Below are 12,978 nucleotides of genomic sequence, written 5' to 3' on the forward strand. Positions count from 1 at the left end.
GCTTTCTTGTAGACACCTCCCCTGGTGTGTTTATCATGGTTGGTGTTGGTGCCAGAGCTCTGCCAAAATTTGAATGCTGTGCTTCTTTCCGCTGGTGGTGCATCTCAGTGGCTGCTGCCACCCTGAGTTTAGAAAGTGGCATTTCACCATCCAAACCTCACAGCAGTGTTAAACAAACAAGGTTACAACTGCCTTAAACAGGAAAAAACAAAACAAAACATGACGGCCGTCCACAGTCAAAACCAGCACCTCTACACCTGATTCTCCAGGAGCTCTGTTGTGTCCACCTGGAAACCAGACAATGATGTTAACAGACATTTGCTTTGTGCAGCTGCTTCCCCAAGGAAATTCACATCTTATGTATTTTAAGGTAACGGCATAATAATCTAGATGTGCAGCCATGTTTATTTATAATTGTAGACCATAAATATTTCACAGGTACAAAAGATCTGCAACATTTCTGTTATGTTCACAAACTGCATTCATCTTATAACTGTTCCAGAAAATGTCAAAACCTTGGAGAAATCAAGGCAGTGTGAAGTTTTCACTGTCTGCAAATCATTATTATTATTATCGTTGTTGAAAGGTCTGGTTCATTTTAAAAAGAAGTCATTTCAAAACACTCAGAGCTCTGATGACGTACCCAGAGAAACTTTACTTGACTCAAGCTGATATTTTTTTCAAGTGCTCTTAGCAATGCAAAATAAGAATTAACATTTTAACCTGGACCGTTTTCAGAATCAAATCTCATTATTTTTCTTTGTAAAGCACTCCTGCAGGCTTACCTCAGGGTGGAAAGCCAGAGGGAGGCATTCATTAAAGATATACAGGGTGCAGTCAAACGCTATGTTTAGACTTATGGTATAAGATTTTTGTTTTTGAGCTGCTGTGATGTCTTTGCTGCTGTGTTTACTGCTGTGGCGTCTCCACGCCGTATTTCCCAGAGAAAGAAAAAGAAATGAGACACAATGTTTTTAACCTTTCTGAAGACTTTTATAAAATTTGAATTAGACTCTCAAAATAACAGCACTGCTTTTACTCAAGCAGAACTCTGAAATTCTCATACAGGGGGGAAGTTTGATTTAAAAAGGGAATGGGAATCATTATTTTAGTATTATAAGTTGATGAAGGCTTTGTAGATACATTAGAGGTTTCTAACATGGCCTGGCACTTTGTGTGTCTCTAAAGGCTGCTGTGCAAGATTAATTCAGATTCACAAGAACATCATTTCATTTTTTTCAGTGATTTACATTAGTGGTACACAGAGAAAGCACAAAGCAAAGCATACACTGCGATAACACATGATAGTGAGTTCCTGTACAGTACCTGGCCCTGCACATTACACCTCTGTGATTGTGTTTGACTTAGTTGTGATTAAAGTTCTGATACAGATGGATATTTGTGTTAGATATGACATAAATCAGAAAAGACAGAACACCATCTAGCATCTACCTACCCACTTTGCCATGAGTCTGCATTATTTTAGTATTATACAACAGAAACATTAACTGTATTTGCTCTAGACACAAATTAAAGTGTCACAGCTATTAAAATACAGTTCAGGCTTTAGTTAAAGCAACCATTGCTTTAACTAAAGCAAGCCAAGTGAAGCTGCAGTTAGAAGACAAATTATCTTAACACACAAAAAAACTGGGAATAGAGATGAAAAGCCAACCTGGTTCTGTGTCAATGTGGCAAAATGCACCTACCAGCACCTTTACAACTCACTGTTCAACACACAATATCTGATATGAACTCAGGTCGTGAATAAAACCACAGCTTCTCTTCTTATACATTTATATATTTTCACTAATTACACTCAGAAAAAGTTATAGGTACCTAGGTAACAACCTAGATGTTGTTCCCTTTGACCACACACGCTATTTTCCCATTTTGAGTCTTTAAAACGGCTGAAGAGTCTCCTGGCTGAAACCTAATATTTACAGACAAGAGAGTGGTGTCTGTCTTCTCATTTAATGTTCAGCAAGAAAGCAAATAAGCATTTTTGCTTTGTTAGCGTTATTTGAAATCAATAGCAAAAGTGCTGAGCTTCTGAAATCAGGCTCTGCTTCATTGCTCCATCGGCACACTCTCCATTTCAGAACCACATTTGATGTCCTGTGGGAAAATGTCCCAAGGGTCTGGTCCGGCATCACACTTCTCCCAGTCAGGTTCAAGAGGAGGATTGCTTAAAGCCATCAAGCAGCCCAACCAGTAGCATTCAACAGCCAGATGTCTGAAAGTCACGATCACGCTCTGGGGGTTTTCATCTTTATATTCAGGAAAAGTCGTCTGTAATGGAGACATTGTCAGATTTTCACATCTTCAGTCCTGCCAGCTCAATGATCCTATTTTTCCTATGAAAAGTTTGTATGAGTGAGACTAATGTCAAACATACCTTGACATCTTCCTTTCCACCATAGAACAGAGCCAGCTGAAGATTTTGAATTGTTAGTTGTGTGTATTCTGTGACCTGTTGGAAAGAAAGAAAAGCTTCTCACAGAAATACAGTAGCACAGTGAGCGTTTTTTGGACAATAGTCTTAAAGTCAAATACCTTCTGAGGTGCTGGTTTTTTACTGTTCTCGTTCAGCCTGCACATTTCCTCCATCAACTTCTTGTTTTTTTCCATTTGTTTTCTTGAGTCTTCAAACATTTTCTATAATCAACATGTTAATTTTTAGCCAAACAAACAAACAATCACATGTATTGATTCTGATTAGGGATTGGCTAATCTCACTCGTGGATAGTTCACCAGACTATTTCATACCTGAATTAAGTTTTTGGCAAACTCTATGTTCTCCTCGTTTGATCTCAGGTTATCTGTCATTTTAGGCCACTGGAGAAGTCTCAGGTTGGTATACATCTCTTTAAGCTTTATTTTACTGACTGGGTTGTTCATGCTCTCAGTGTCTCCTGTCTTTATTGAAAGAGAGAGGTCTCTTGCAACCCTGTTAAAAAAAAAAAGGTCAAATGTTCTACTACTATTCTTATTAGCCCATGTTTTTTCACTAGGTCAGCACATGTACCAAATTTCTCACAATTTCTTGTTGTAATTCATTTCATGTACCTGTCTTTGAATGATTGAAATTCCTCCTCTTTTCGTTTCAGTTTACTTCTGTGAGGGTAAAAAAAGCAGTGTGTGAAAAAGACTTCTGCTTCCATGTCTTTTAATAATCAGTATTAGTATTACTAGTATTTATTATGAAAGTATTTCTTGCTACTCGTGAAAGATTAAATATCCTCTAGAGGGAGATAAAGCTCCAGAAACCAGCCACTGTTGCAAAGAACATCAGAAGATATGGCCTGAAAATTTGATTTGAACTTTGGTGCAATTTTAATCAAACTTAAATGTTACAAGCTTCACCTCAGGTCTAGTTACTGCGCGTCATGTGATAGTAACTAATGTGCTGAAGCTTAGATAAATGTAAAGCCTATTTAATGTGTCATTAAAAGTAAGTTTAATATTTACCTTGCATCAGCAAGTGCATTTTTGTAGTGACCCTCCATCTCAGCCATGCTGTGGGTACAAACATCATGAAATGGTCATCTTGGTTACATCACTTGAGACCACAGCTTAAAGAGTTTAAATCACATTTCCAATCTGCTGAATTATTTATTTAAATGGTCCAAGATGACCGTTTTTCCAGTGAAGCAACAAACCTTTGTTTGTGTTGAAGTTCATTTTTTTCACAGCACTGGAAGTGTGAGAAGTTTACTCCTCTGTCTTCCTTCAAGCTTCTTCTGAAAAGGAAAAAAATTTTATTTTATTGTTTGGAGTAGGCTGCTTGTTGACAAGTAGTCGTCTCCTGTCTTTTTTATAACATAACATTAGAGCTGGCCATTTATTAACACCTACATCTGCTGTGTTACATGACTTGGATTAGCTAGTCTCAATTTACAAACAATATTTTAAAGTTTGTGTAATAATCAAACATGACATCTTATTTGTAACTGACCTGAAATATCCCCTGGAGGGGGCTAAATTTTGAGGAATAAATAAAATACAATGGAGATGGACCTAAACTATCAGAAAGTACGGTCACAATGACACGTTAAATCAACTGAATGTTGTAAGAATTCATACAGGGTGTAGATATAACAGGTCTGTTTTGGATTGAATTATATTGTACAGGTGTTAACATTGCTAACTCTCAGCATGTGACAAGTATAAGTTCAGGTAATATTTACTTTGCCTCCTCAAGTTTCTCTTCGTACTCTGCTTTCATGTAAGCAGTCCTGTGTTTAAATAATCATAAATAATCGTTAGATCACTTCAGAGAACAGATTCATAACTTAAAGCAAAACACGAACAAATTATGAGAAAATTCATGACTAATTTTTAAGAACAAACCTTTCCTTGTAGTAGTATTTAGTTTGTTCACACTGAAGACACATGGTTCTAGCATCTATCTCTCTCTTAGAGCATTTGCTGCACAAAAGAAAAACAGTTTCTTGTCAGTTTTATATTGTTGTGGCCAGACAGGTTGTTTAGTAGTTAATTATATTGGAGAAATTTCACAGGCAACACTTCAACATCTCCCAGTGTCCATACAAGAAACCAGCTGTGCAGGAAGTATTCAGTATAAAGTCCACAGTTAAATGTCACCCCCCCCGTTCCCACTGTTAATCCCAAATTTTAGTAGAAAGGACATTTGTACCTCTGCTCTTCTACATATTGTACATGACCATGATCTCTGAGGGAAAAGAGGGGAGAAAAGTATTTTATCACAGTGATAAAGAGAACACAGTCTGTGTGTGCAGAAATAAATTCTTCTTCTGGTTTATGAATCTAAAATGTGAGAAAACAAGCAGTTGCTAATGCTGTCGTGCCGTTCTGTCATTTTGATCATTCTTCTGATCTGCTCTGTGTTCCTGATTCATCAGTATAGGCTGCTGACATTATGTTTCCAGCACTTACCTCTCCCAATCTTCACTCATTTTGCTGTTTCTCTTCTCACTTGTCTTGTCCAGGGAGTGTGTGTTCAGTCAGTCTGTCTTCAGAACTAATGTGGAACTCAACAAACCAAGGGGTGGAGCCTGTATGAGGGAAACCTCTCATGCTGCTCACTGACACTTGGATTTTTTTTCTCCTTCTAAAAAACTTCTACAATATAATGTAAGAGCAAGAAAGAAAAGTAAAGGACTGGCTTATTTGTTAGGCTAATGAGACCTGCTCTTGTCCTTTACTGGTTGCAAATTAGTTGTATGTGAACAGAATTTCCAGTAGACAGTGAATGGAGAACCTTGTTGCTGTGACTCTACACACTCTTTGGGCTGCCAGTGATAAAAAAGGAATCTGGTTGTTCCAGCATTAGGAGGAGTGATAATGTGCATAGTTTGAAAGATGCGGGTTCAACCCTGTCACGGAAGACAGTCTTTTGAATTGAATACATTTTTAAAGGGTATCCAGTGTATGCATCCAGTGTACCAATGTGGCTTATCACATCCATCTCTCTTCAGAGTTGATTGTGTGTCAGAGGTTCAAGAGATTTAATCTCTTACCTTTTCTTTCCACAGAAGCCAGTGCAGCTATGCATTTCCTCCTTCCAAGTTCTAGAATGGAATTACCCTTTGAAGCCAAGTGTCAGGGTGCAGTTTGAAAAGTTATTTTATGTTAGGTCTAGAGAAATGAATTGCCATGAAGGCTTATGGTTATATTAGAATTCAGAGGTGGCAGCAAACTGCTTGCTCCTGATACCTTTAAATATGTACTGGGGAATTCCAGCTGTCCCACAACATGTCACCTTACTTTGATCAGTAATCAGTTTTACCTGTCTTTACTATAGAACCAAGGACACTTGACCTGCACTTTTGTAACATAAAGGAACCACATAAGGGGAATACATACCCCTGAGTGACTCAGATCATAATACTGTCCACCTGGTCAGTCTATAAACAGCACCTCAAAGTCAGCAAGCCTTATTTGAGAAGAATTCAGACAAGGAACGATGAATCAGTGGATTGTCTTACAGGATGTTTTGAATGTACAACAGGGGAAATCTTCATAAATACCAGGGAGAACCTGGGTGGCTTTAAATCTGTGGTGATAGCCCATACACTGTGTGGACAATGTTATACCAACAAAATGTATGAAGATTGAAATGATAAGCCACGGATAAATGGAGCGTTGAAAGCAGCACCAAAAAGAAAAAGCAGGGTGATGATACACAGGTTTGAGATAAACAAAAGGAAATTAGGAACATGATCATTGGATGAAAACATAAAGAAGATGATAGAAAGGAAGATGAAGGATAACAGCTTAGTCTCTCTATTTTTGCCATTTCCTCTTTTTTTCTTAACGTGTCCATTGTCAGTCTGTCAGAAGTTTTTATGTGGCCACACGCTTCCAACGACTGCCAAGGAGGAGGGACTCATTGACTGAACACTAATAAATGCATCAAACTATGACACCTCAGCACTTGGCTGAGGCACTGTAATCTCTGCACATTGCCATTTCAATTTTTTTCTTTGTTCATCTAGACTAGCTAAATCTGTTTCTGCAATGGGTGGCTCCTTCATCGTAGTGATTCTAGGCAGGCATTGTGTCAAAAGAAGAACCAAACTGGTTGCTAATAGCACTGGAACCAGAGGCAGCTTCAGTCTGGAGTAAGAAACTCCCAGCTGATGGTTTCATTAGAGGAAACTCCAGGAACACAGTATATTGTGGTCTCCACCCTACTTTTGTTTCTGGTACATGTGGTGAAAAATGCATCAAAAATAGTCAACACTACTGAATGTGTTTTTTGAAAAACAAGATGAATTTAATTTTTAACTGAAGATGATGCAGTTTTATAACCACTGGAGATCAGTTCAGACAAAGACCTGCTCTTGTCCTTCACTGGTTGCAAATTAGTTGTATGTGAACAGAATTTCCAGTACACAGTGAATGGGGAACCTTGTTGCTGTGACTCTACACACTCTTTGGGCTGCCAGTGATAAAATAGGAATCTGGTTGTTCCAGCATTAGGAGGAGTGATAATGTGCATAGTTTGAAAGATGCGGGTTCAACCCTGTCACGGAAGACAGTCTTTTGAATTGAATACATTTTTTAATAGTATCTGCATCCAGTCTAACAATGTGGCTTATCACATTGGGAGTAGATTGTGTGTCAGAGGTTCAAGAGATTTAATCTCTTACCTTTTCTTTCCACAGAAGCCAGTGCAGCTATGCATTTCCTCCTTCCAAGTTCTAGAATGGAGTCACCCTTTGAAGCCAAGTGTCAGGGAACAGTTTGAAACGTTATTTTACGTTGTGAATGTAAAATAACGAATTGCCATGAAGGCTTATGGTTATATCAGAATTCAGAGGTGGCAGCAAACTGCTTGCTCCTGATACCTTTAAATATGTACTGGGGAATTTCACCTGTCCCACAACATGTCACCTTAGATCAATATTTTACCTGTCTTAAGATACACTTTTATTAGTCCCACAATGGGGAAATTGTATCCTTCACAACAGCAAAGTCATCCACAGTATATAAAAAATCAAGTATAGACAGTCTAGACCAGAGGTGTTCAAACTGTTCCAGAAAGGGCCGTGTGGCTGCAGGTTTTTGTTCCAACCAAGCAGCCCCACACCAGACTTGACTCATTTAATCAACTGATCTCAGTCTTCAGACAGTTGATTGGTCAAACTGTGTGCTCTTCATTGGTTGAAACAAAAACCTGCAGCCACACAGACCTTTGTGGAACAGTTTGGAGTGTAAGCAGAAGCAGTGGATTACTTCACAATGCTGTACATATTGCACCTGAAATTGAGATTGTTGCATTTTTCAGTCCTGGTATGTGTGTGTGTGCTTGTGGTCTGCTCAGCACAGCACAGGTTGTACAGTCTAATGGCAGCAGGAAGGAAGGACCTGCGATAACGCTCCTTCACTGTCTTGGGGTGAAGCAGCCTCTCGCTGAAGGAGCTGCTCAGTACTGTCAGTGTGTCCTGCATGGGTTGGGACTCATTCACCATCATTGATGATAGCTTCACTACCATCCTCCTCTCTCCCACCACCTGCACTGGGTCAAGGGGGCAACCCAGGACTGAGCTGGCCTTCCTGATCAGTTTGTCAAGTTTCTTCCTGTCTGCTGTAGAGATGATGCTGCTCCAGCAGACCACACTACATAGAACCACTTCACTAGAGAACCAAGGACACTTGACCTGCATTTTTTTTTAACATAAAGGAACCACATAGGGGGAATACAAGACCACCCGTGGGTGACTAAGCTCATAATACTGTCCACCTGGTCAGTCTATAAACAGCACCTCAAAGTCAGCAAGCTTTATTTGAGAAACATTCAGTGGATTGTCTTATAGGATGTTTTGAATGTACAACAGGGGAAATCTTTGCCATTTCCTCTTTTTTTCTTAACGTGTCCATTGTCAGTCTGTCAGAAGTTTTTATGTGGCCACACCCTTCCAACGACTGCCAAGGAGGAGGGACTCATTGACTCAACACTAATAAATGCATCAAACGATGACACCTCAGCACTTGGTTGAGGCACTGTAATCGCTGCACATTGCCATTTCAATTTTTTTCATAGCTAAATCTGTTTCTGCAATGGGTGACTCCTTCATCATAGCGATAGACTTTGGCACTGCATACAGTGGATATGCCTACAGTGTGTCACCACGAGAGGCACAAGCTGAGCCCATTCTGAAGACCTGGGGGAAGAAGTATGGATTAGACACCCCGAAGACACCAACCTGCATTCTATTTGATGAAAAGGAAGAATTCTACAAGTTTGGTTATGATGCCAAAATGACGTATTTAAAAATGAAAGACACAGAAGCAAAGGAAAAATATTTCTTTGAAAACTTTAAGATGTCTCTCTATGGCAAAGTGAGTAAAGTATGTTTAGTGTTGTAGACTTGTATACTTGTATACATGAATGATCAATATGTTTCCTGTAAACCAGCTACCATGTTCTTCTTACACACAATAACGTTCCAACGAAAAGAAAAATTTATCTAACACTTTAAAATTCATCAACAGCAACTCAACAGAAACTTGGTGATTCCAGCAGCAAATGGAAAGTCAATGAATGCCCTGAAAGTATTCGCAGCAGCACTGTGCTACCTGAAGGAAGATGCACTGAAAACCATTGGTGAGCACACGGCAGGGAGGAAGTTCTTATCCTCTGATTTCACCTGGGTGCTGACGGTACCTGCAATCTGGGATATTTCAGCAAAGCAGTTCATGAGAGAAGCTGCAACTGAGGTAACCCACTAGTTTATGTGAAATAATAAAATGCTTACAAAAGTTTACATACATTGTAGAGATCGACTGATTTACTGATTTGAATTCTAGGCAGGCATTGTGTCAACAGAAGAACCAAACCGGTTGGTAATAGCACTGGAACCAGAGGCAGCTTCAGTCTGGTGTAAGAAACTCCCAGCTGATGGTTTCATTGCAGAAAACCAAAACAACAACACATTAGAAGAAAGTCCAGGAACACAGTATATTGTGGTTGATTGTGGAGGTATGTGATGCTGTCAATAGTTATACAGTCTTTTAAAGACAAATCTATTATTTATAGTCTGATTTGGATAAGTTAGTCTGGAACATGGTGAATCACTGGTCAATACTGTTTCCTTTAATGCTCTTTTGGATCCAGTGTTAACTTGATAGATTCGAGCATTACCAGTGATGTTCAGAAATACTTAAACCCTTTAATGTGGTAAAGTAAATTACTGCTCCCCAGTCATGTACATGATTGCGTACTGCATCCTGCACACACTCGATCTCCAGAATTGTTCATGGCACTGCGTAGAGACCTTTTGAGAGTGACATAGAACTACAGCTTGCTTGAATGCTGTAGTTACTTTTATGAGCTCGTCCTTTTTGTGTTACAGGTGGGACTGTGGACATAACTGTCCACGAAGTGCTGGGTGGAGGAGCCCTGAAGCAGCTGCACAAGGCTTGTGGCAATAATATGGGAGGACAAATAGTTGATGAAAAATTCAAAGATTTCCTCAAAGAAATATTCTCTGATGATGTCTGGGACGAGTATGAAACAAATTATCCTGGCGAGCTTCAGAGAATGATGTATGATTTTTCTGTTGTCAAACAAGAGGATGACGATGCCAGAATCACCTGCCCATTTAACTTAACAGAATTAGCTAGGAAAAGGCAGGACATTGAAATGTTCTTCAAGCAGGTGCAAGGAGCATCCTGGGAGCAGGGACGAATCAAAATCTCAAGAGAGAAGATGAAATCTTTCTTTGATGAGAGTCTGGTCAAGATCACCAACAATCTCAGACAAATCTTCAAGAAAGGTTTGAAAATTCAGTACATTCTGTTAGTGGGGGGCTTTGCTTCAAGTGAGCTTCTGCGCAGATACATTACCAGTCAGTTTGGTGGTCAGTGCACAGTGCTGTGCCCTTATAGGGCCCAGGAGGCAATTGTGAAGGGAGCTGTCATGTTTGGGAGAAATCCAGCGGTGGTGGCAATCCGGAAAAGTGGTTTTACTTATGGGATTGATATCTGGGAGAAATTTGAGTCCAAACATAAGGCAGAGAAGAAAACCTCTAATAAAGAGGGGGAGTGGTGTAAAGACATTTTCAAGAAACTGGTGGAAATAGATGAGGATGTAGGTTGGGATGAAACCAGAGAGCACACTTTCTGTCCTGTGGAAGCAGATCAGACATCTGTGACAATTGAATTTTATCGCACAGAGAGAAAAAATCCAATGTATGTGGATGAGTGGGGACTGGAGCTGGTTGGTTCAGTTGATGTTAGCATGCCCTGCACTGAACGTGGCATCAATCGAGACATCAAACTGGAAATAAAGTTTGGCGCCACAGAAATTGAAGCCACAGCCACTGACATTGATTCTCAGTCAACAAGTACAACCAAGATCGATTTCATGACCAAATGATGAGGATGTAAAATGATGCCCTCAGAAGTTATTCCATCATTTGCACATTTTTCTGACAGGTCAAGTTTAAAAACCATTAGATGGTCTGGCCTTGGTTAAATAGAGGGTATGAAATTTTCACCTTGCATGTTGTGCCATGGTCCCTCTCCACTGGACCCTGGAACTGGCTCACCTTTAATGTGCATTGTATTTCAGTGATCCAGTTCCAGGGTCTTGGTGTTGTGCATGGTGGCTCACTGGCATAGGTTACTAGAACACCTGACAGAACTGAGCCATTGTTAACAAAATTTGTATCACCTGTGCTTTTCTTGTCAAACTTTCTAGCAATAGCCTAGGACGAAGCAGATGGTTCAAAGAGGCGTTTACTTGGTCTTCATGATATGTGTGATCAAATTTAAATACACAGTTGCCCATAAAGTTGGAATAAAATATATTTTACTTTTACTTCCATTAAATGATTGTGACACTGTGATTTATTGTTGATAGATGAAGTGTATATCTTATAGTTTAGCTGGGCTCTGAACCCAACACTATTAGTCCTGGATAACAGCTGAGCTGAATCATGCTGTGGTCACAACCAGCAGTGGTCTCATACATGTTAGCTAACATAAATAAGTGGATCCTTTCTCTTAAATGGACAAGAAAGCAAAATGTAACTTAAACAGGTATATTTTTGTTTTTTCTAAGTTTTTTGCATCTAACTCCTGGATGTCTTATACTTTGTACTTATACTCAGCAAAATTTATTTTACAGGTTTTTTTGTTGTTTTTTGGTTTGTTTGTTTTTTGTTTTTTAAGATGCAGTTTAGCAGAATGTGTAAACGTGGTAATTGGAAATAAATGTACTGTAAACTCAATTATTATAGGGACAAGTGTGAATCTACACCAGTTATAGTGTTTTTGCTGAACGTTTGTGCCATGCCACAATGAAGACCAAAAAACTGTTGTATCATTTTAATATGTTAATATGAAGTTATTGTTCAATAAAGTTGTTTGTCTCATTTATTTGTTTATTTACTTATTTCATGTAAGTTTCTTTTCCACGAAGAAAAAAAAACTAAGGACACATCTTGGATGATTGCTTCTACACATTCCCTCCTCATTACATACATTATAACGCTATCTCGTGGCCACGCATTATGATCTTGTGGCCACGCATTAAATATCTTGTGGCCACGCGTTACTATCTCGTGGCCTCACGTTACTATCTCGTGGCCACGCGTTACTATCTCGTGGCCTCGCGTTATTATCTCGTGGCCACGCATTATTATTTTTTTTTATCCAATGTCACCAGAGGGGCTCCGTAGAGGAGAGAGAAGAGAGAGTGTTATAATATTTCTGAAATCTATTCCAAATATTTGAAGCTGTCATTTACTGGGGGCTCTAACTCTCTCCACTTCCAGACAAAAAGACAACTTTTTCTGGTATCACAAGCTACGTGTACTCTGTTCTACATTTCTTTTTAATCTTCCCTTCAAAGAGAATGTATATATGTAGTTGTTGTTCATTTTGGTGTGTATAAACACAGAAGCTCATATTCAAAGAGATCTAGATGTGACTTAGTATTCATTCATTTCTGCCGCTTAATCCTGTATCAGGGTCGCGGGGTAGCTGGAGCCTATCCCAGCTGACTATGGGCAAGAGGCGGGGTACACCCTGGACTTGTCGCCGGTCAATCGCAGGGCTGACACACAAAGACCACACCACAACCACACACGCACACACTCACACCTACGGGCAGTTTAGAGTAGCCAATTAACCTAACCCATGCATGTTTTTGGTATGCAAACTCCACACAGAAGGGTTCAAACCTGGAACCCTCTTGCTGTGAGGCTACAGTGCTAACCACTGCACCACCGTGCCACCGTGCCACCCATAGATGTGACTTAGTATTTCTTTGAAAATGTACTGCCAAGAACTCAACAAGTATAACCTGCCCAATCATCAGTTGGCATCTGTGTAATCCTTTCAGCACCTGCTTTCATTTTCTCTTTCATGCTCTGTGAGTGTGAGTTAAAGCATGTTTAAAATGATATGCATTCCACGGAAGTCTTTAATTGTGGAAATTTTCTTATTATTTGCAACAGAACAATATGATTTCAAAGGATC

At 39.5% G+C, this 12,978-nt stretch overlaps 2 protein-coding genes across 3 annotated transcripts; one reads left to right on the top strand and one right to left on the bottom strand.

Moving 5' to 3' along the window:
• Nucleotides 1–971: 971 nt before the first annotated feature.
• si:dkey-61p9.7 (uncharacterized protein LOC559161 homolog) lies at nucleotides 972–5,084 on the bottom strand. 2 transcript variants are annotated; one of them, XM_041056417.1, is made up of 11 exons: nucleotides 4,921–5,084; nucleotides 4,661–4,696; nucleotides 4,354–4,431; nucleotides 4,191–4,238; nucleotides 3,663–3,740; nucleotides 3,472–3,519; nucleotides 3,070–3,117; nucleotides 2,770–2,950; nucleotides 2,557–2,658; nucleotides 2,399–2,473; nucleotides 972–2,292 (listed from the first exon to the last, which is right to left on the bottom strand). In XM_041056417.1, exons 1-11 carry the CDS (start codon nucleotides 4,938–4,940, stop codon nucleotides 2,071–2,073), a joined length of 936 nt encoding a protein of 311 aa, XP_040912351.1. In that variant the 5' UTR covers nucleotides 4,941–5,084; the 3' UTR covers nucleotides 972–2,070. The 2 variants fall into 2 exon arrangements, with proteins under 2 accessions (XP_040912351.1, XP_040912350.1); XM_041056416.1 differs by having other exon boundaries at nucleotides 3,663–3,743; nucleotides 4,921–5,074.
• A 3,410-nt stretch (nucleotides 5,085–8,494) lies between these two features.
• On the top strand, nucleotides 8,495–11,722 carry LOC121193967 (heat shock 70 kDa protein 12A-like). The gene is made up of 4 exons (XM_041056402.1): nucleotides 8,495–8,832; nucleotides 8,986–9,210; nucleotides 9,301–9,472; nucleotides 9,846–11,722. The coding sequence occupies exons 1-4, from the start codon at nucleotides 8,551–8,553 to the stop codon at nucleotides 10,868–10,870; spliced, it is 1,704 nt and encodes a 567-aa protein (XP_040912336.1). The 5' UTR covers nucleotides 8,495–8,550; the 3' UTR covers nucleotides 10,871–11,722.
• The last annotated feature ends 1,256 nt before the right edge of the window (nucleotides 11,723–12,978 follow it).

This window comes from Toxotes jaculatrix, chromosome 15 (assembly GCF_017976425.1).
Source record: "Toxotes jaculatrix isolate fToxJac2 chromosome 15, fToxJac2.pri, whole genome shotgun sequence".
Lineage (NCBI taxonomy): Eukaryota > Metazoa > Chordata > Actinopteri > Toxotidae > Toxotes > Toxotes jaculatrix.

Excerpts from the sequence above, each read along its gene's own strand:
- LOC121193967 (XM_041056402.1), top strand. The coding sequence starts at position 8,551 with ATGGGTGACTCCTTCATCATAGCGATAGACTTTGGCACTGCATACAGT. Across the intron at positions 8,833-8,985 it reads AGATGTCTCTCTATGGCAAA|CAACTCAACAGAAACTTGGT; the intron begins GTGAGTAAAGTA and ends ATTCATCAACAG. Across the intron at positions 9,211-9,300 it reads TGAGAGAAGCTGCAACTGAG|GCAGGCATTGTGTCAACAGA; the intron begins GTAACCCACTAG and ends TTTGAATTCTAG.
- si:dkey-61p9.7 (XM_041056416.1), bottom strand. The coding sequence starts at position 4,940 with ATGAGTGAAGATTGGGAGAG. Across the intron at positions 4,239-4,353 it reads AAATACTACTACAAGGAAAG|GACTGCTTACATGAAAGCAG; the intron begins GTTTGTTCTTAA and ends ATTTAAACACAG. Across the intron at positions 3,520-3,662 it reads GAACTTCAACACAAACAAAG|CATGGCTGAGATGGAGGGTC; the intron begins GTTTGTTGCTTC and ends TTGTACCCACAG.